We start from the raw sequence: 20,768 nt of genomic DNA, 5'->3' as shown, positions 1-20,768 counted from the left end.
GTAAAAAAAGTCTCAATCATGGTCAACTGGAAAGAAGGTTGAGTACCCCTGCTCTATAACTCTCCAATGACAATGTCATCAGTGTTAACAGTAAGTAAATATATAATTAGAGCAGGCTCTGAGCACATTCACTGCAATTCTCCAATTCATGCCTATATACACTTATCTATACAATGCCTTGAAAAAGTATTCATACCCCAATGAACTTTTCCACATGTTTTCACGTTACACCCTCAAATTTAAATGTATTTTATTGGGATTTTATGTGCTATACCAACACAAAGTAGCAATTATTTGTGAAGTGTAAAGGAAATGATACATGGTTTGCTTATTATTTTAAAAATCTAAAATTGGAAAATTGTGATGTGCATTTGTATTCAGCCCCTGTTGTTTGCAGAGCTGTGGAGTCGGAGTCAGAGCCCATTTTGGTGGAGTCGGAGTTGGAGTCGGTATAAAATGGACCGACTCCGACTCCTAAAATATATAATAAATTGGGTACAGTAGTTCAATGTAGTTTGTGGGGAATATTTCTTCATAAGAATTTGGGAAAGTTATGAAATGTCCTATAAATGTCTGTCCTATTCCTGATCTAAGGGTCTAGACTGAGTAAAATGTGTCCTACCGTAAATTTATCATTTAAACATGAGCCATGTATGAGGGAGTCGGAGTTGAAGTCGGAGTCATGGAAATTGAGGAGTCGGAGTCGAAGGTTTGGCTTACCGACTCCACAGCCCTGGTTGTCTGATATCCCTAAATAAAATCTGGAGTGACCAGTTGCCTCCAGAAGTCACATAATTAGTCAATTGAGTCCACCTGTGTGTAATTTCAGTGTAACTACGGCTGTTCTGTTAAGGCCTCAGAGGTTTAATTGAGAACAATAAGGATCAAACAGCATAATGAAAACCAAGGAACACATCAGACAGGTCAGAGATAAAGTTGTGGAGAAAAGTAAAGCAGGGTTAGTTAGGTTTTACAATATAGCCCAAGCTCTTAACATCTTACTCAGCATTGTTCAATCCAGCTTCCAAAAATGGAAGGAGTATGGCACAACTGCAAATCTACCAAGACATGGCCAACCACCTAAACTGACATCCCAAGCAAGGAGAGCACTAATTAGAGAAGCAACCAAGAGGCCCATGGTCACTCTGGAGGAGCTCCACAGCTCAGGAGAGAGAACCTGTCCACAGGACAACTATTAGTTATATACTCCACAAATATGGCCTCTATGGAAGAGTGTCAAGAAGAAAGCTATTTTTTAAAGCAAGCCTTAAGAAGCCCTGATTGCAGTTTACAAAATGTCATGTAGGGGACACAGCTAGCATGTGGAAGAAGGTGCTCTGGTCGTCAGATTAGACCAAAGTAGAACTTTTTTGGGCTAAAAGCAAAACGCTATGTGTGGTGGAAAAAGAACACTGCACATCACCCTGAAAACACGATCCCCACTGTCAATCGTGGTGGTGGAAGCAACATGCTGTGGGGATACTTTTCTTAAGCAGGGACAGTGTTGACGGGGAAATTGAATGGAGCTAAATACATGGCAATCCTGGAGGAAAACCTGTAAAAGGCGGGTAAAGACTTGAGACTGGGTCATAGGTTCACTTCCCAGCAGGACAACGACCCTAAGCATACTGCCAGAGCTACAATGGAATGGTTAAGATCAAAACTTGAAAGTTGCTGTTCACAGACCCTCTCCATCCAATCTCACTGAAATAGAGCTGATTTGCAAGGAACAATGGGCAAAAATTTCAGCCTCTAGATGTGCAAAGCAGGTAGTGACATACCCCAAAAGACTTGTAGCAGTAATTGCAGCGAAAGGAGGTCCGACAAAGTATTGAGTTATGGGGCTGAATACAAATGCACCTCACAATTTTGAGATTTATATTTTTAAAATAATTAGAAAACATGTATAATTTCCTATACACTTCACAAATACTTGCTACTTTTTGTTGGTATATCACATAAAATTCAATTAAAATACATTTCATTTTGTGAGTGTAATATGAAAACGTTTACGGCGTATGAATACTTTTGCAGAGCAATATATATATATATATATACACATATATATATATATATATATATATAATGGTTAATACACGACCCTGTAGACCTATTCTACCAATATAAACTGACCCAAGAGCAACTAAGGTAAAACCAAGCATTTTGTGTAGATAAGAATATCTCATAACAAGTATGAGTACGTCATCATAGAATATGTGTAAAATAACTATGTCAACCCTCATTTCATTAAGAGGGACACAAACTTTGCACATATTCACTTACCACCGTTTAGTAACTGTGGGTCTATGGAAGAAGTGAAAGGAAGGAAGGAAATGGCAGCATAACTGGTAGTGCGACTTCTCAAGAAGCATTACAGAATCTGCTTCTGTACATCATGGGAAGTACAATAAATATTTATACCCAGGGTATATTATAGCCAGTGTTCTCTGGTAACTGGCAATAGCGGGAGAGGTTTCCTTATTTATATACAGGTATTTTACATGTGTGGGTCATGATTATGGCAGAAGGGGTTATCATATGGCATAAAATCTCATCAGTTCTAAGATAATTTCAATTACAGATTTTCCCTGTATTTACATTTTTGGTCAAAAGCTTATAGACAAGGAAAATAAAACTCCCAAATATTACTCCACTGACCTCCGAGAAGGAAAACTGACCCCCCCGACCCTCGGGTTGGAGATCACAAGACAGGTCAAGGAAGAAGACAGACACACAGACAGAGCCTGCCGCTGATTGGTGGCTGCATGCAAAGACTTACACAATGTGCCAAAATTCCGAACATCTGAGTGTCTGAGACGGATCAACATGCAATATGAGCAAAGGGGAGGAAAAGAGAAATAGCAAGAAAGCCAGAGAAGGAAGGGACAAGAAATAGATAACAAATTAGGGTCAAAACCAGGGTTAAAAATTGGAGAGAAAAAGGGATATAGCAAGACAAAAAAGAGGGATAGGAAGGAGATGGAGTGAAAAATGGGATGGGAGAGAGAAATGTTAACATTGCAGCACCAAGAACAAATAAATCATGACAGTCTCCTCCGTGAGTTGTCAGAGGAGCTATTACCAAACTACAGTCAGGCAAGATGCGTGGTCAGCCATCACACAGAACATAACACATAGAGACCTCCTACATGACAAAGCTGTACTGATTCTGGACTAGCCTCTATATATGACCTTTTCACATTTTCATTTCAGTTTCTATAACAATTCTGTACAACCATTAAATGAGGATTTTTTTATGTTATATATGTATTTATGCATATATAGAAAGCCATAAACCTGTTCAAAACACTCTCCTCAACATAGAAATTGCATCACCAAGAATAGAAAGTGGTGGAATTATGGAAATCACAGGATAGACTTGTTAATGATATGCAAATTATGAAAAAATATAAACAAAATTTTAGAAACATCTCAATTTATTCAGTATCTAGTATGAGCACCATGTGCAGAAATATACACACTTACCCGCCTTGGCACTTTATCAATGAGGTAATTAAAGATTGTCTGAAGCATGTCCTGCAAGTTGAATGCACTCGGGCAAGAAAATCATCAAGATCTGCCTGCTGCTGTCAGCTCAATTTTGCAATTTCCAACCAATGATGTCCCAGAGGTGGTCAATGGGAGACAAGTCCGAAGATGATGCAGGTCATGGTAGCACACAGACTGCTCACAGTAGCATAAGCAACATGTAGCTTTGCATTGTTATGTTCAAAAACTGCTCCTGGGACACTCTGGAGAAATGACCAAGCAACTGGATACACAGCTAAAACATAGTAACACTGAACTGATAGTGTGCCTGGAATGAAGACTAAAGAAGTCCGACTACCGTACATTATGTCATCCCACACCACGATCCCAGAAGTAAGACCAGTGTGAAGTTCCTTTGTGAAGGCCTCTTCATGGCGTTGTCCATGTGGTTTGCGGCAATCATTGTATTCCAAGACGAAAGCTGGAATCATTAAAGAGGATAGAACAGTATTCCTGCCTCCACTGCGCAATTCCAGCCTCTGGTTTCCATTTGGAGACCATTTGGGTAACGCCTTGAAGAGGTCGTCAGGAGGGAACATCAAACCTGGTCTAATTCAAGGATTATAGTGTGGGGAGGTATAATGTACTGTAGTCAGATCTCTTTTGTCTTCATTCCAGGTAAACTAACAGCTTGGAGTTACATTAATTTGGTCATGGAACCAGTATTATGGCCATTTCTCTGAAGTATCTCAGGAGCCATTTTTTCACACGCAATGTCATATAAGCAATGCCATTTATGCTACGGTGAGCAGACTACATGACCTACATGGCCTACAGGGTTTTCAGACTTGTCTCCCATCTAACACATCTGGGACTTCAAAAGTCGGCAATTGCAAAGGGAGCTGCCAGCATCGGATATTGATAAGTGGCTTTAGCGTGGCAGAACAATAACCATATTGACAGCATGCCAAGGTGTGTAAGTGCATGTATTTCTGCATGTGGCGCTCATACTTGATACTAAATAAAGTGAGATGTTTTGAAAATTTTGTTTCCATTTGTTCATCATTTTCATATCATTAACATGTCTATCCATACTGCGATTTACATAATTCTACGACTTTTCCTTCTTGGTGTTACAATTTTAATGTTGAGACGTTTATGTGATTTAAAGAGGTTGGCCGCTTTCACACTAAATTTCAAAAATACCATAACCAGATGTCTCCACCCTCTCTATTTGCTCAAGGGTATCATGGATACAGAATTAGCCACGATTTACCCACATGATCATCACCCTGTTGTGCAGATGCAGGAAATTTCACAGCCTGTATCGGGGCATGATCTGGGAAAGGGACATAGCTGAAGTGAAGGTCAGGTGAGTAAATCCCGCGACTGCCACCAACTTAGAAATAATGGACTACACATGTAGTCTAGTGTATACACAGGTACCTTTGGGCAGCCATAGAGGCTTCAGAGTGGGTCCTCACTTACGAATGCCATATTTCAGAATTTTATATAAGATTTCACATCATGTCTGAAATTTTATCAGAAAGTGGTCAGCACCATTATATGTTGTTACATATCCATGTTGCTGTCTTGTGTCCTTGCACAGTACTGTAGAATGGTGCAGAAGATTAATTAATCATGTGTAATGTATCTTTGGGCTGACAAGTTAGTTATGTGACCCCTGGCATTCAGTTAGCAACTGTGATATATGACATAGAATATGGGCAGACTCATATGACTGAGGTAGTGTTTCGCTGTCAGTTGTGCATTATCTGGGGGCACTGTCCAGAAGGAGCAGAACACATCACAGCTTGTCTATTATTTTCTGTGCAGGTGCATCTTTCCATTGTTATTCCTGTATACTCTGTAAGAGCAGTTTTTTTTACGAAAACTAAAAAGTGAATCATACTGATAAACTTTTATAGTTATATAAGTGAATACAAATGGCTGTTATATTAATAACAATAATAATCATTATTTCAATGTTAGTTCTATTCCATAACCTTGTGAACCTGTTCTACGTATTGACAATGTATTGGTAACTGAATGCATTGGGTCACGTGATGAACACCAGGTTTAGTTCCATTCAGTTATCAGGGAATCAACTACATTGTTGGGTTATGTTCAAAAGCCTAGGATTTGTGAGGGAAATGTCAGCAGAGAATCCACAAGAATATACCGGAAAATCTGCAAAGCCATAGCAGCAATGTGCAACAACACCATACTTACCTCCCCTGAAGCTTCAGAAGTCCCTTTGACTGGTACCTTCTCAGAACAGCCCAGCATGTAGTCTCAGGAGACCACTGAAACCTCTGTTAGGAGCGAAACATCACCCCAGGAGGTTAGGTTATTCAGAGGTCAGTAGGGTACCAGGTAAGGGAGCCCCAGAAGCTAGCAAGAATACAACTGTGACTTCAGCACTTTTTTTCAGGTCAAACAATCTGCAGTTTATTAATGACCTTAACAGGCAACTTGATTCTGAATTAATAGGATTGTCTAAGACTAAAAAAACAACAAAAAAACAACAACATGGTTTTCTTTCAGAAACAGCTGTTCACCTGCTCATGGGTTGTCTCTGATATTGTAGCTCAGCTTAGCTGAAATTACCAAGACTGACCTGCAATACCTCACACAACCTGAGGACAGATGTGAGCACTGTTCTTGAAAAAAATGGTCATGTTTTCTTTAGGGCTGTGGAGTTTGAGTCAGAAATGGTTGTGAATGGAGTGTACTAATATTGGTTAATTCATTGATTAACTTTCATAGGAATTTAGAAAAGTTTAGAAATGTTAATTTATATTTTATGTTCTATCAATCTAAGGGCCTTAAAAAAACAGAGATGCAATAATGTTACCATGTTACTACAGTAAATTTGTTATTACTAATTATTGGCAATTTTAGAAGGAGTTGGAACTAGAGTTGGTGAGGGAAAAGGAAAAATAGTTTGCGACCTGTTTATTGTCAAAGGTTACAGCAAACATATTATTAAAGTGTTTATTGAATTTCATAAAAAAAAATATATTTTTTTAACTTTTCTATGAATAATAATTTATTATCCTTATACTATTGCTTTGTTTAGGACAATGATCAGGATTCCATGCAACAGGTTGTTCTTATTACATATTAATCTTACTTTGCAAATAATAACTGATGGTATATGGCCATGGGATTGGCCATTAATACATGGCATTATCAACAAAGGTCCAACTGGAGAGACCCTTATGATAGCTGGTAAAAAAGAAACCAGACATGTGATCTACCCCATGGACTATCATAGGTACGAGTGCCAAAACATGGATGGCACTTGTACAAGAGAAACAGATGGCGCTCAAATGAGAAAAAGTGATGTCTGTATAAGCCCTTATGCAACCTTACATGGCAATGTCTATGAATGTTATTTTGTTTTAGTACTCTAATAAGATCCAGAATTCTGTAATGATTTCTTCATGAATTTTTGCAATGGCCAAATTTTTGCGAATTACCTTCAAGTGTGAATGCTAACTGCCTTCAGCCACCACTAGTGGACATTTAGCTAGTAACATACTTAGCACATTTTGAACTAAATATTTATGTAGTATGCAGTAAGCGTTATCTCAATTTAAAGGGGCTATACCTATCCATAGAAGAGGTTATAATCAGCTGATTGCTTGGACCCCACCAGTCTTGGTAAAGAGGCTCTGAAATGCCCGAAGTACCCGAGCATGGCCACTATGCAGTGCAGTGTACAGAGTTGTACTCCATACACCTAGCACTGGTTGTCGGCTGACTGATTTTGATGTTCTATCCTAAGACTAAGTAATTAACATCCCAGTCCCAGTAAGGTAATATGTAGAAATAAACAGTTTTAAAAAAGATCCCTATATATAATAATTTTCTTAATCTTGCAATTCTTTGCAAGTTAATTTCATTTTAAATAATCTTTACTATTACAATTTGAAGAAACTAACCAATAAAATATGTGTTGCTTTTACCTAATATATGTAATATGGCCATTTTTTGGGGGTATGGAAATCGTTACCATATCCCCTCCATAGATATAGGAAATGTCAACTGCCTTTTGCTGCAGTTAGTGAGCTGATCTATTGATCTTGAATGGGACCTGAGTAGTATAAAGACTACCCCATGTGGTGGCACATACCATCCATGATATTAGAAGCACCTGGATCAGAGAAACAGCACCATAGCCATATCAGGGAAATGTTCCAAATTATTTATGCTGCTGGCTTCTTATTAGAAGATTTCAACATTAAAAATAATTTAAGTCGACATTTACATATAAGTAAGTACTCCTAATACTTATTACTACTAATCTATTAGAGATGCTGCTAATCGATTTGCAGGCCCAAATCCAGCGGCCATATCTGTGGTTGCCAGACGGGAGCCTTATGAACTGCCTCTTACTTGATGGCATTCCTCGCTCTTTTCATTAGCTGGCCTGTTGTGACATCATCGTTGCAGCATGATGCACATGTGACGTCACAGGAGACCGACTAATCAAAGAAAGAGAGGCAGAAACTGGCATGTAGGAAGCGGTTTGTAGAGCTCCCATCCAGCGACTACAGATTACTGATGCGGCCGCTGGACCGGGTCCTACAAATCAATTTTCAACATCTCTAATGACTATCAAATACTAAACATCTAAACCCTGGAATCTGGGTCCTAAAGCCTTGACATGTGCTTTTCTAGGAAAGTCAAAGGCAACAATAATAATAACGAAGAGTAATAACAAGAGTGGGAACATTTACAAAACTTTGTTTCCTGCTCTCTTTCCTTATGGATGGTTTCGGCCACCCAATTGTTGCTGTGTTTGTAAGCCAAGAGAAAAGGATTAGTATTAGCATGACCAGGCTGATGACCTGCTAACATTTATCAGCAAGCGCTGGCTCAGATTGACACTGCGCCCTGTGGTCTAAGGAAATGAAAGTGATGGATGATGCCAAGTTATTTCTAGTGTCGCTGTAATGTGCTTCAAATAAAAGGGTAACAGGAGTTCTCATAAGATATAGGCACCATGTCTGACCGGACAGGAGGAAATCTGCTTCTTAGGTGATAGGTAATGGCTAACTTAGGTGATACACAACCCAGAATATTCTTCATATTTGTGTAACACAATTTATCATGAGGAATTATTTTATTACATCTGTTTCTACCACTACTCTCTGAAAATGCAAAATAATCTAAGTAAAAACTTAGGTGGACAGTACTCTTCTCTGTCAGGACCTTCAGAAAGATGGGAAATATTAGATATTTATTTTCAATTAAGAACAAAGAGGAGCTGTATGTATCCAATTCTTTGTCTACAATTTCTTCATATTGACAAAAAAAAGGATCCTATGTGAATAATATAATATTATGTGAATAATATAACTTTTTGGCTGTTATGCTCATAAATGTATTTTATGTCTAATTTACCTTAGTGTGGATTAATAGCATTTGTTCTTAGCAAAGAATTTAAAGGGGTTGTTCACGTGGGCCTAAGTGGAGGACTATGTGGGGCACATTATTCTACATGAGGGACTATGTGGGGCCCATTATACTGTATGGAGGACTATGTGGGGCACATTATACTGTATGGAGGACTATGTGGGGCCCATTATTCTGCATGAGGGACTATGTGGGGCCCATTATACTGTATGGAGGACTATGTGGGGCACATTATACTGTATGGAGGACTATGTGGGGCCCATTATTCTGTATGGAGGACTATGTGAGGCCCATTATTCTGCATGAGGGACTATGTGGGGCCCATTATACTGTATGGAGGACTATGTGGGGCACATTATACTGTATGGAGGACTATGTGGGGCCCATTATTCTGCATGAGGGACTATGTGGGGCCCATTATACTGTATGGAGGACTATGTGGGGCACATTATACTGTATGGAGGACTATGTGGGGCCCATTATTCTGTATGGAGGACTATGTGGGGCCCATTATTCTGTATGGAGGACTATGTGGGGCCCATTATTCTGTATGGAGGACTATGTGGGGCCATTATACTGTATGGAGGACTATGTGATGCCCATTATTCTCTATGGAGGACTATGTGGGGCCCATTATACTGTATGGAGGACTATGTGGGGCACATTATACTGTATGGAGGACTATGTGGGGCCCATTATTCTGTATGGAGGACTATGTGATGCCCATTATTCTCTATGGAGGACTATGTGGGGCCCATTATTCTGAAGGAGGAATTAGCTACCATTAGTATGCGTGTTATTATGAGCCCATCTTATGGTCTGGTTCTATAGTTCAAACAATACTGTATATGATAATATATATCAATTACTGCATATGTGTGTGTGTGTGTGTCTATATAGGATCCTGCTCTGCTCACTGTGACACAGTAAGAGCGCCTACCACAATCCACTCCCAGGGAAATGTCTAATCTGTGTCAGCTGACAAAAATTGTTAGTCTCAAATGAATGACAGCAAATGAAACACTTTTCTGCATTTTAACTATAGAAAAGTAAAGAATTCCCCTAGATCACTGAAATGCACTTGTAACTAATGTACTAGACTGAACAACACTAAAATTATCTGCTTGATAAACATGATATATGTCTTGGCTGACAGAGACTTCATTGCACTAGATCAGGGATGTCAAACTCAAAACACACAGAGGGACAAAATGAAAGCCTTGGACAAAGTGGCGGCCAACCAGTATACTGTATAATGGGCCCCACATAGTCCTCCATACAGCATAATGGGCCCCTATTAGTCCTCCATACAGAATAATGGCCCCACATAGTCCTCCATACAGAATAATGGCCTCACATAGTCCTCCATACAGTATAATGGGCCTCACATAGTCCTCCATACAGAATAATGTCCCCACGTGGTGGTCCTGGAATCGGGGGCCAAATAAAACCACCCTGCGGGCTAGATTTGGCCCACGGGCCAGATTTTGACATGTATGCACTAGAGGCTAGTACAGCACCAACCAACACTTCAATTAATATAAATTACTGGTCTGAAAGTGCATAAATCAAAGGTTGGTCCTTGCTGGCCTCTAATAAGCACTCAAACATCAGCACACCATCTTGGGCAACATTTAGTAGCCCCAAATATCACAAACAAAAACAAAACAATGTTTTTGCTTTAACCTCATATATACAGTCAAGAGAAAAACTAAGTACACCCTCTGTGAATTCTATGACTTTACATATCAGGACATAATACAAAAAAACATGTCCTTAAGAAGTCTTAAAATTAGGTAAATGCAACCTCAGGAGAACAACATTTGACAAATTACACCTTGCCATTATTCATCTAACAAAAAGGGGAAAAGGAAGAAGCAGTGTGTGAAAAAGTAAGTACACCCTTACAGCTATTAATTTTATGTGCTCTTAATCAAATGCCCTGAATTTATTGTTCATCGGCAAGTATGTTAATACAATGATGAAGAAGAAGCATTGTTGCTGCCCATCAATCAAGGAAGGATTATAAAGTCATTTTCAAACTATTTGGAGTCCATCATTCTAAAGTGAGAAAGATAATTCACATGTGGAAGCAGACGTCCCACAAATCCATCGAGAAGTCAGAATGTGCAAAAAACCCAAGAACTACAACGTAGATCCTAAAGGCCTCATATTTTATGTTCAAGCTCATGAAAATACAATTAGAAAAAGAATAAACAGGTATGGCTTGTTTGGAAGGGTTGCCAGGAGAAAGCCTCTTCTTTCTAAATAGAATAAGGCAGCACGATAAAGTTTGCAAAATTGCATCTGAACAAACCACAAGAATTTTGCAAAATGAGACCAAAGTGGAAATGTTTAATCTGTGCCATATTTGGAGAAGACCAAACTCTGTGTATTAGCACAAATACCTCATATCAAATGTCAAGCACGGTGGTGGAATTATGATAATTTGGGCATGTTTTGCAGAAACAGGACATGGGCACCTTACACTCACTGAGATGACTGAATATTTCTGTGTATGGAAATTCCCTAGAGTCAAGTCTTCTATCCAAAAGTTACAACTTGACCAAAACTGGGACATGCAATAGGACAATAATCCCAAGCACACCAGCAAATCTACTACAGAGGGGCTGAAATAGAAAAGAATCAAGGTATTGCAATAGACCAGTCAAAGTCCAGACCTCAACCCAATTGAAATACTGTGGCATACACAAATGCCCACAAAACTCAATAAATTTAAGCAACATTGTAAAGGAGAGTGAGCCATAATTCCTCCAGAACGATGTGAGAGACTAGTAAAGTTGAATAGAAAATGATAAAAAAGTAATTGCTGCTAAAAGTGGATCTACAAGCTATTGATTAATGGGGTGTGCTTAAAGGGGTTGTCTGGCCTTAGGATACAAGTCTGCAGTTACTCTATGTGGCTGCATACTTGTGAATCCTCACAGCGCAGTTTTCTTTCATGCGGTCCCGTGCAGACTAGAGGTGTGCGGCCTCGCTCAATGCAAGTGCATTGAGAGAGGCCAGACATGTCTAGTTGGAATGTGGCTGTAAATATGCCCGCTCCCAGTGATGGGGAACCCAACACAGTGTGCACACTGTGAGTATTCACAAATCTGCAGTCACATAGAGTAACGGTAGACTTGTATCCTAAGAACGGACAACTGCTTTAATTTTTCACACACTGCTTTTGCATTTTGGTCTAGTTTTTATTAAATAATGAAACTTAATTTATCATGTGTTGTTCCTCTGAGGTTGTATCTTAAAATCGAATTTTAAGATCTTCTAAAGACCAGATTTTATTTTATTATGTCCTGATATATAACCACAGGATTCAAAGAGAGGGTACTTATTTTTTCTCGTGACTGTAAAAGCCTATAACAAAACGTAAAAGTTGGAAGCCCTTTAAAACATTTGTGATGGGGCCCAGCGATTTTAACTATGCCTCTGCTTGTCACTATTTCTATTGGAGTATAAACACTGCTAACCACTGGGATGCCAACTCTCTGACAAATAAGAATCCACTGACGGGTATTCGTTCATCCTATCCAGCAGAGAAGAGGTGAATATAATTGTGTTTGGGTCTCTAGTTTTCTCTGATGCAAGGAGGAGTTTGAATAGATGTGCCGTAAAGTGTCATAGATTTTGTATGGAGAATTAAAGCACATGCGTGACAACTACTCAATTCAATCTCCTCCTTAATCTTCTAGTTTGTGGGGGCTGGGGGGAATGGGAACTCCAATTGTAGTGACCAGTGAGGATCTTCGTTATCAGACATCCACTGGATAGGTGATAGAGGTTGACATACTTTTTTAAAGAGGTTCTCCAGGAATACAAAAAATGCATAACTAAAGGAAATGTCATTATAAATTAATATGTTTAATTAATGTTTTCGCTAGGGTGATAATCACTATAGAATTAAATTGGCAGCACCTTTGTTAGAAACCTGTCAAAGAATGTTAATATGACAGGTGCCAGTGAGCATGTGTGGTAGGAAGCTCCACTGTAATGACCTGGAGATAAACTATGCCATATATAGTCATTCAGAAAGACAGGATGAACTGCAGTGTGAGCAGTCTCTTCTTACATCAGCAGCACTGGTGTCTCTAGTATTAGATCAGAAAGACAAGATAGACAGCAGTATGAGCAGCCTCTTCTTATCTCAGCATCCCTGCTATCTCCAGTCTAAGATTAGAAAGACATGCTGGACAACAGTGTGAGCAGCCTATTCTTACCTCAGCACGCCTGGCATCTTTAGTGTTACATCAGATTATCCATGGGGGATCACATCTACCTTACACATGAAGGCGGTGGAGCTTCTTACTGCACATGCTCACTGGCTTCTGTCCTAACATTCCAGGAAAGGTTTCTTTCAGTGTAACAAGGCAGTGGCCATTTTAATTCTATAGTGATCACCTCTCTAGACTAAACAATTGTCATTTTCTAATTAAAAATATTTAGGAATTTACTTATAATGGCATTTTATTCACTTATTTATTTTTAAATTCCCAGTGAACCCCTTTATGAAATGGGGGCCACATGCAGACACAAGCAACTTGTTGAAGGGGAATGAAGATCAAGAGATAGGATAGTGATCCCCATCAGTGTGCCCAAGACCTCCAAATAATTCCTAATCTAATAAAATATAACATTAACCCAATGTTATATTTAATCCATTTTATATGTAAATGTTAATTTCATAAATCCAGATGCATAAGATAAGGAGGAGACATTTGTTATAGAGTTCCTGAGTGCTGGCCTGATTCCCCAACAATGAGGCTTATACTTAATAATACAATACATACCCTAATGACAAGAACTGACTTCCTATTGAAATAAAAAAAAAAAACAATTGTGCTTGGCCAACATTACAGATGACAACTGTTTAAACAAAGCCCCTGTGATTTGGTCAATTGCTCAGTATCAATCCATGGTACCATGAAACTCTGCTAGTACTACAAAAGATCTGTTGGCCTGCCCATCATATCCAAGGCTAATGGTGTACGGTATGTACACAGAACTAAAAAGTGTCATGACCCAGTTAAAAACTATATGATAATGAAACACTTTTCACACTTTACTATGATATAAGCTAGTTTACCCAATATGCCAACGTGGTGCCAACCTACACACAATCTTGGGATGCATCTCCTCGTGCATGTGGGCCAGGCCCACTGTCCTTATCTGCTATCTATTATTCCCGACTGCTGGGGGTCGTCCGATCACTGGGAGTCCCACCGATTCTGAGAACAGGGGCTTCAAAGAGCAGCGTGTGAACAGAGCGGTGGTCGATCATGTGAACTGCTACTCCATTCATTCTTATGGGAGCGCCAAAAACAAGCCGAACGCTGAATTCTGCAATCTCTGGTGACCCATTAAAATTGAATGAAACAGCACTGCGCATGATGGACCTCCACTCCATTCACACATGGCTCTTCAAAGCCCTAACTCTCTAATTTGGTGTGAGTCCCAGTAGTCAGACCCTCAGCTATCAGGATAACTTTCAAACTTGAGAATACCCCTCTAATTTTTAATTGTTTTGTTAAGTTGAGGTTGTTACATTTTTAACAAGTCTAAATCCAGCCAAAACTACCACTGATTCCACAAGTCCAACCCCACATTATGACCTGGTGCCAATAATGATGGTAACATTGCTTAAACATGGAGCCAGTCACTCACAGAAGTTTCACCCCTCATCTCTAAAGAAGTCTAATACAAGTCATATAGGGCATACGTAATAACATTGGATAAGGAACACACTGTTAGATGGGATCTGCAAGCACACAGGAACTCCTTTTGGGGTAATGAACTTGATATAGTGTATTATTTCATATCTCTGGGGTTAATAAATGTTATACTAGCTGGTGTGCCAATGTGTCATTGTGCCATCTACACAAATATTCTCATTAGTGAAACTGGAATATATTAGATGATCATACCTTAAAACCTACCAAATTGCAACCAGTGACTGGGCTAAAGGAAGCCAGGTGGACCCTATTTTGCTTTTCTGACTATATAAAAAGAGTACATGAATGCTAAATGTTCTACAGGGAACAATTTCAATTACTGAAAAGCTTTCGGAAGTGGCTATCAAAGAAATGAAAATATACAGCCATCTAACTCCCTATGATAAGGCTTCCAACCATCCAGCAGAGCCAACAGATGACAGAGTGCCATTTAGTGCCTTCTGGGTGAACCATCTTTCCAAGATCCTCATCTAAAACCAACGTCATCCTTGTGGCAGGCACCCTTAAAACTGACTGCTTTTTCCGACTAGAAAACCAAGAGCCTTTGAAATCGAAATGTATTTAAAAGTTACAATAAAGTAATGGATGGCTTGGCAAGCGTTAACAGGAATGTTTAAAAAGCAGTGAATGGTTGATGGTGGAGATGGAAGTCAAGAGCAGATTGTGCACGTCACTATAACGCAATGGGAAAGCTGGGCAACATAGTAAAGAATAGTCAGAAAAATATGAATAAAGAGTAAATATGATGAGCACAGATAAGCAACCTATGGGTAACAGTAAGTAGTGTTGCCCTATATATAATAAAGAGCACATGCATCTGTGTACACGTTGAATGTAGTGAGATAATTGTACAGTAATAAATGAGACTATTTTCAGATGAAGGTGCACTGTATATTTTAGGCTGGGACTAGTTGGTGACTTTGACCACAACACAGATTTGCACATCAAAATATTGCTCTGTGCAGCTGCTACATTTCAGTAAAATGCAGGTGAATCGGTTCGCACTGAGACCCTAGGATACAAAGACAAACAAGTTGCAAAATATCCAGTTGAGTCTGACATTTTGCAACTTGCTTGTCGGAATCCGCTAAGAGTCCCATAGCAATCCCATTCATCTGCATTTGGCTGCTATATAGTAGCGGCACATAGCAAACTTTGGCCGCATGTCCTATGTTGCGGCTAAAGCTGCCGTGTAACCCTAAATCTTATTGTGTCAGTTTGGAGACAACAAATCTACATGACAAGAATATAATATATACTACACAGTGTATATGCATGAATACAACGTCAGAAACCAATGCCTGAATACTGTAAGATGTTTTAGCATACAGCAAACAAGGTTGTGAAGAATGGAAGACATATAAGACAAGATGATAGACAGCACCTATAACAAGTAATCTAACTTAGGCCTTCTTCAGGATGGATTTTGTGACAACAATGGACGGCGGAGGATTTCATTACACTTTTTCACACCTGTAAGCAAACTAATGTCAAAATGACAACAAATCTTTAGACAGTTACATGTGATAAACAGAAACCAATAATGCACATCTGCCTCCCAGTGTTCTGGGGAATTAAAATTCACAGCAACAGTTAAAAAAATCTGAATTATTTTAGCAGTTTCTCTCTACTTTCTTAAAGGTACCGTCACACTTAGCGACGCTACAGCGATCCCGACAACGATACGACCTGGCAGGGATGGTTGCTGCGTCGCTATGTGGTCGCTGGTGAGATGTCAAACAGTCAGATCTTCCCAACGACGCAGCAACGATACGGCGACCCATAGCGACCTGTATAACAATGCAATGCAAATGCACGCCTATGTGTCTCAGTTCTGAGTCGCCAATGAGGTCGTTGGTAAGGTGTCAAACACACCGATGCATGCTACCCAGCGGGACCTCAACGATCAAAAAATGGTGCAGGCCATTTCGACACGACCAGTGATCTCACAGCAGGGGCCTGGTCGCTGCTACGTGTCAAACGTAGCGAGATCGCTGCTGAGGTCGCTGTTGCGTCACAAAACTTGTGACTCAGCAGCGATCTCGCTTAGTGTGACGGGGGCTTTAGTCTCAACACAAGAGATAACAGATCCTATATCTCACAAAGTGACCCGATCCCTGTAGGTTTTTGCCCTTCCGCTGCTTACTTGGGTTGTGGCAGCTCTTCCCACATTATTCTTAATCCGCCGCTCCAGCAGCGTTACATAGTCACATGACCACAGCGTTCTTCACCTATATCTGGTAGAGTTTCTTTCCATATATAAGTGCAGTACACTGTAGTCCTGTGTTCCCATAGCCACCAGGGAAGACTAGCAGGGAGGTGACCTACAGGGGCTTGGTTACGTGGTTCTTCAACACAGGATGTGTTTTCTCTGGTGTCAAGACTGAAGAAAGTAGAGAACTTCTATCCTCTGCTATAAGTACAGAAACTGCTAAAATAATCCAGACTATTTAATACAGCTAAGTGTTCAATATTATTTTTTTAACAATTGCTATCACTTTTTAAATTAATTTTTATTCCCCTGAACATCCCTATTAAAGGAGTTTTGCATTAATATTTATTTTTTGCCAATAGACTTCCATAGATAAAAAATAACCAACAGAGGTGAATTCATGACTACAGCACACAAGAGCACTGCAGCCAATCACTAGGCTTAATAGCTTGTACTGTCTACATCAGCAGAGCCACTGAGCCCAATGATTTGCTGTAGAGGTCATGTCCGAGGCAGCCATGACTTCACTGCTGCAGGCTGCAAACAATCAGTAGGAGCAACGGAGAACTGGGATGGAGCATGGGATGGTTACTAAAGTTCTTTGCTGCTTCTAACCCTTCGAAGGCTATAGGCTAAGGAGAAAATATTCATGTTCTAGTGTGGCCAAGAGTTTAGACCTCAATACAACGGACAATTTATCCCTTTACTGTAGACAGAAACATTTCTGAGACTTTCTTCAGAAAAGGGGTTTGCAGAAAACCATGCACATGAAGGGGGTGAACAGATATCCATTCAATTATTTTACAACTACTGGTTGTGATTAATGTTAAGATTTGATTTCATTATGACATTATTCTGCAGTGTAATAAAAATTCAATCTATTTCCATCCAATAAAAGATAAAACAACTCAACGAAGGAATACTTTTCATAGGTACTGCTGTGTAATGAAAAGACTGACACAAAACACTGTTTTTATATTGTGAAATTCTAAGACACAATTATGATCACAAAAAAAATAAAATAAATCAAACTCCCTATAATTGTAGCTACAAATTTTCAATGTATCACACCAATTAATTGGTCTCTTATCTTGCTCTGACCTATTCTATTATAGCTGTAAACAGTAGATCTATTAACACTAATTTCTCACCAACTATACTTTAATCTAAATAACTTTTATTCTAACTGGTCCTTCTTACCGAGCCGCCACCACTGGAGATTTCTTGCCGGGGTCCATTCCCGGGATTGATGGCTCCTCCCCAAGTGACCGTGTGTCCTTGTTTAGCAGCTGAAGTCGAGAACTGATCTCCCCAATTACAGACGGTTTTTCTATTTCCACAGGGCCCCCGTGAGATAGAGGCCGACTCTCAATTGGATCTCCCCATAACTTAGATCTTCTCTGAAAGAGGTAGCGCGGACGGCCCGCTGCAATTTGCTGCTGGGCAATAAGCTCACTGTCCGAGGACTGCTTGAGCAGGGGGTCCCTGAAGGTCACGGTGCCCTTCATCAGTTGTGACTTGAGTTTGGGCTTTGGAGGCACTGGCGGCTTCTCGAGTATAAAAGTTTGACCGTCGGCGTACGAGGTGTAGGTGTCAGTGGGCTCCCCACTCTCTGAGGACAGAGTGGACATGCTAGACACAGTAGAGATGGTGCTCGTGGTTTCCAGATGGTGGTCACTCGAGCTCCTGGTGTCCACTTCCTCTACACCTGAGTCAGTAGCTGACTCTGGATGGGGGAGAGGAGCATCAGGCTTCCCTGAGGATGGTGCACCACTAGCTTGCTTGGCAGATGGCACAGCCAAGGTACCAGGTCGAGACAGTTGGCTGATGGGGGTGCCAGGTTTAGTGACCAGGACTCCATTGGCAAAAGCGTCAGGAGGAGGCAATAGCCCAATTTTTGCTAACTCTTCTCTTGTTTCCTCATCACTTGAAGACAGCATGGCTGGTGGTAGATTATTAGCCCCAAAAGGCTCTACTTCTTCCTCTGAGCTTCCCTGACCAAGAGTTTTATCAGAAGAAGAGCTTGATGGAGCCTTCTCTTCAGTATCTTGTGGCTGTGTAGCCTCTTGCTGGTCAGTTGTAGCTGGTGCCTCCTGATCTTTATCTTCGGTCCCATTGCTGGTAGCATGCACCATTATAAGCCCTGCTGTTTTCTGCTGAGAGGTGTCAACAATGCTTAGAATCATAGGTTTCCTTTCCTCCATCCTGATTTCAGGTCGTTCTGGACTTTTCTCAGTACGACCCTCTCCATCTCTTCTCAATGGAACACCCCACTGGCCTTTAACAGATGCCCCAGAAGGGCTATATATAGGTGATGCTGACCCTTCTAATTCCATTCCCATCTCCCCCTCTTTGGTTTGAATTTCCAGAAAGAGTGGAGGAGCTCTATCAGAATCTGGGCTCCTTACTGGAGTAGGTGTCCTTGGTGGAGGAGGAGAGGGTGCCTGGGCAGAAAGCGCACGTTCTCTTGCGGCCAGCGCAAGTGCAAGAGGTGAATTCGGATCAAGGGGTTTACCAGTAAGGGGGTGGATAAATGTAGAATGGGGACTGCTGTACATCAAAGACTTAAGTGAAGAACCTGGAGAAGGCAGGAGGACATCACGACTCCCCAACAATCGCTCATCAACAGAGCGTGATGGTTGCAGAGAGGGGAGGTCTGGAGAAGGTGGTGTTCCTTCCAATGCTCCGACCGAGAGGAAGACTGTGGATTTACGCTTCTCATCCAGCCGTCGCTCACGTTCCTTCATTACTCCAGCAAGAGCTGTCGCAAAAGGACTACCTAGTGGATCGTGGTGCGCACTTCCTAACTCCATCATACTCTGTCGTGGGCTGCGCCGAGATGGTGAAGGATCTCGTGAATACCCCCCAGCCATGGCTAAAGCAGCTCGTTCCTGTGCATCTTCCACTTGAAGCTGTTTCACAAGGGGACTCTTTTTGCGTTGTGGCTTCATTGGTGCAAACAAACCCATATTAGCATAAGGATTGTCCACCGCCCGACTTCTTCTTTTCAATTTTTCTGGAGGTGTCGGAGATGGGCCAGGTCGAGTAATGCTTGTAGGTTCCACTGGGAGATGAGACGTATCTTGAAGAATGATCATGGAACGAGCACGCTTCTGCCGATCAGGAGGAGGAAGAGCACGATCCATGCTTAACAACTCTGCAGAACCCATTCCATGTGGAAGCCCATGGAGTCTAGCTTCAAAACCTGGTTTAAAGCTGGAATGCACTGTATCATATCCCCTACCAGGAGGGGGTGGTGGTGAAAAAGCTGGGGGTGGCCCAGTGTCAAAGTAATACGGGGATGGAGGAGGGGGAGCAGATTTCTGTGGAGGGGGTGGAATTCCAGGGCCTTCTCTTAAAGAATCCTGCATTGAGGTGCTGCGAGGGAATCTTCCATCAAAGAATGGATCTGATAATTTTTCATCTTCGCCTAAAGGAAAACACAAAATTACAACCTTAGTTGTCATAGTAGGAAGTATTTTTTTAATTATACTGCATGATAACTTTGATGGTATTATGGGAAATAATAATTTACAGTCTACTGTAAATGCTGACACCGGCCAGTCCAAGATCTAGTGAAAATGCTGTAGCCAAGGCTGACAATCCGACGCATAAGCATTCACTGTTGATTGGCATAAGTGATCACATAAATTAAATGGTTGGATGAAAATTTTCTCCGATCCTTTCCCATTAATGCAGGAGGTGGCTCTTAATCACAGTTGCCCCCCCCCCCCCGTGAGTGATTCAGTAGGCAAAAGTCACTGTCTTCCTAAATCACTGCACAGTAAATGTACAGGAAAGTCATCTCTAGCAAGGCTTACTCTATTAGTTAGGGTGGACAAATATTTTAAACATTGAATTATCCTTATCAAGCAAGCCTCAAGAGATAAACT

The 20,768-nt window shown here is 40.7% G+C and overlaps 1 protein-coding gene across 8 annotated transcripts in view; it reads right to left on the bottom strand.

The window, feature by feature from the left end:
* SHANK3 (SH3 and multiple ankyrin repeat domains 3) overlaps positions 1–20,768 on the bottom strand; it is a 422,681-nt gene that overhangs the window by 9,064 nt on the left and 392,849 nt on the right. For 4 of the 8 annotated variants that reach the window (XM_073652625.1, XM_073652621.1, XM_073652623.1 and 1 more), the window contains one exon: positions 18,076–20,305. In XM_073652625.1, the coding sequence (XP_073508726.1) occupies positions 18,076–20,305 (2,230 nt within the window). Of the gene's footprint in view, positions 1–2,658; positions 2,812–18,075; positions 20,306–20,768 lie in introns of all 8 variants that reach the window. The other 4 variants (XM_073652618.1, XM_073652619.1, XM_073652617.1 and 1 more) reach the window with 2 other exon arrangements.

The sequence above is a fragment of the Phyllobates terribilis genome, unplaced genomic scaffold (genome assembly GCF_046119375.1).
Source record: "Phyllobates terribilis strain yellow unplaced genomic scaffold, ASM4611937v1 Scaffold_11__3_contigs__length_659146591, whole genome shotgun sequence".
Classification (NCBI taxonomy): domain Eukaryota; kingdom Metazoa; phylum Chordata; class Amphibia; order Anura; family Dendrobatidae; genus Phyllobates; species Phyllobates terribilis.
Note: the sequence above shows the minus strand (reverse complement) of the source record. Positions and strands in the feature narration are given on the sequence as shown.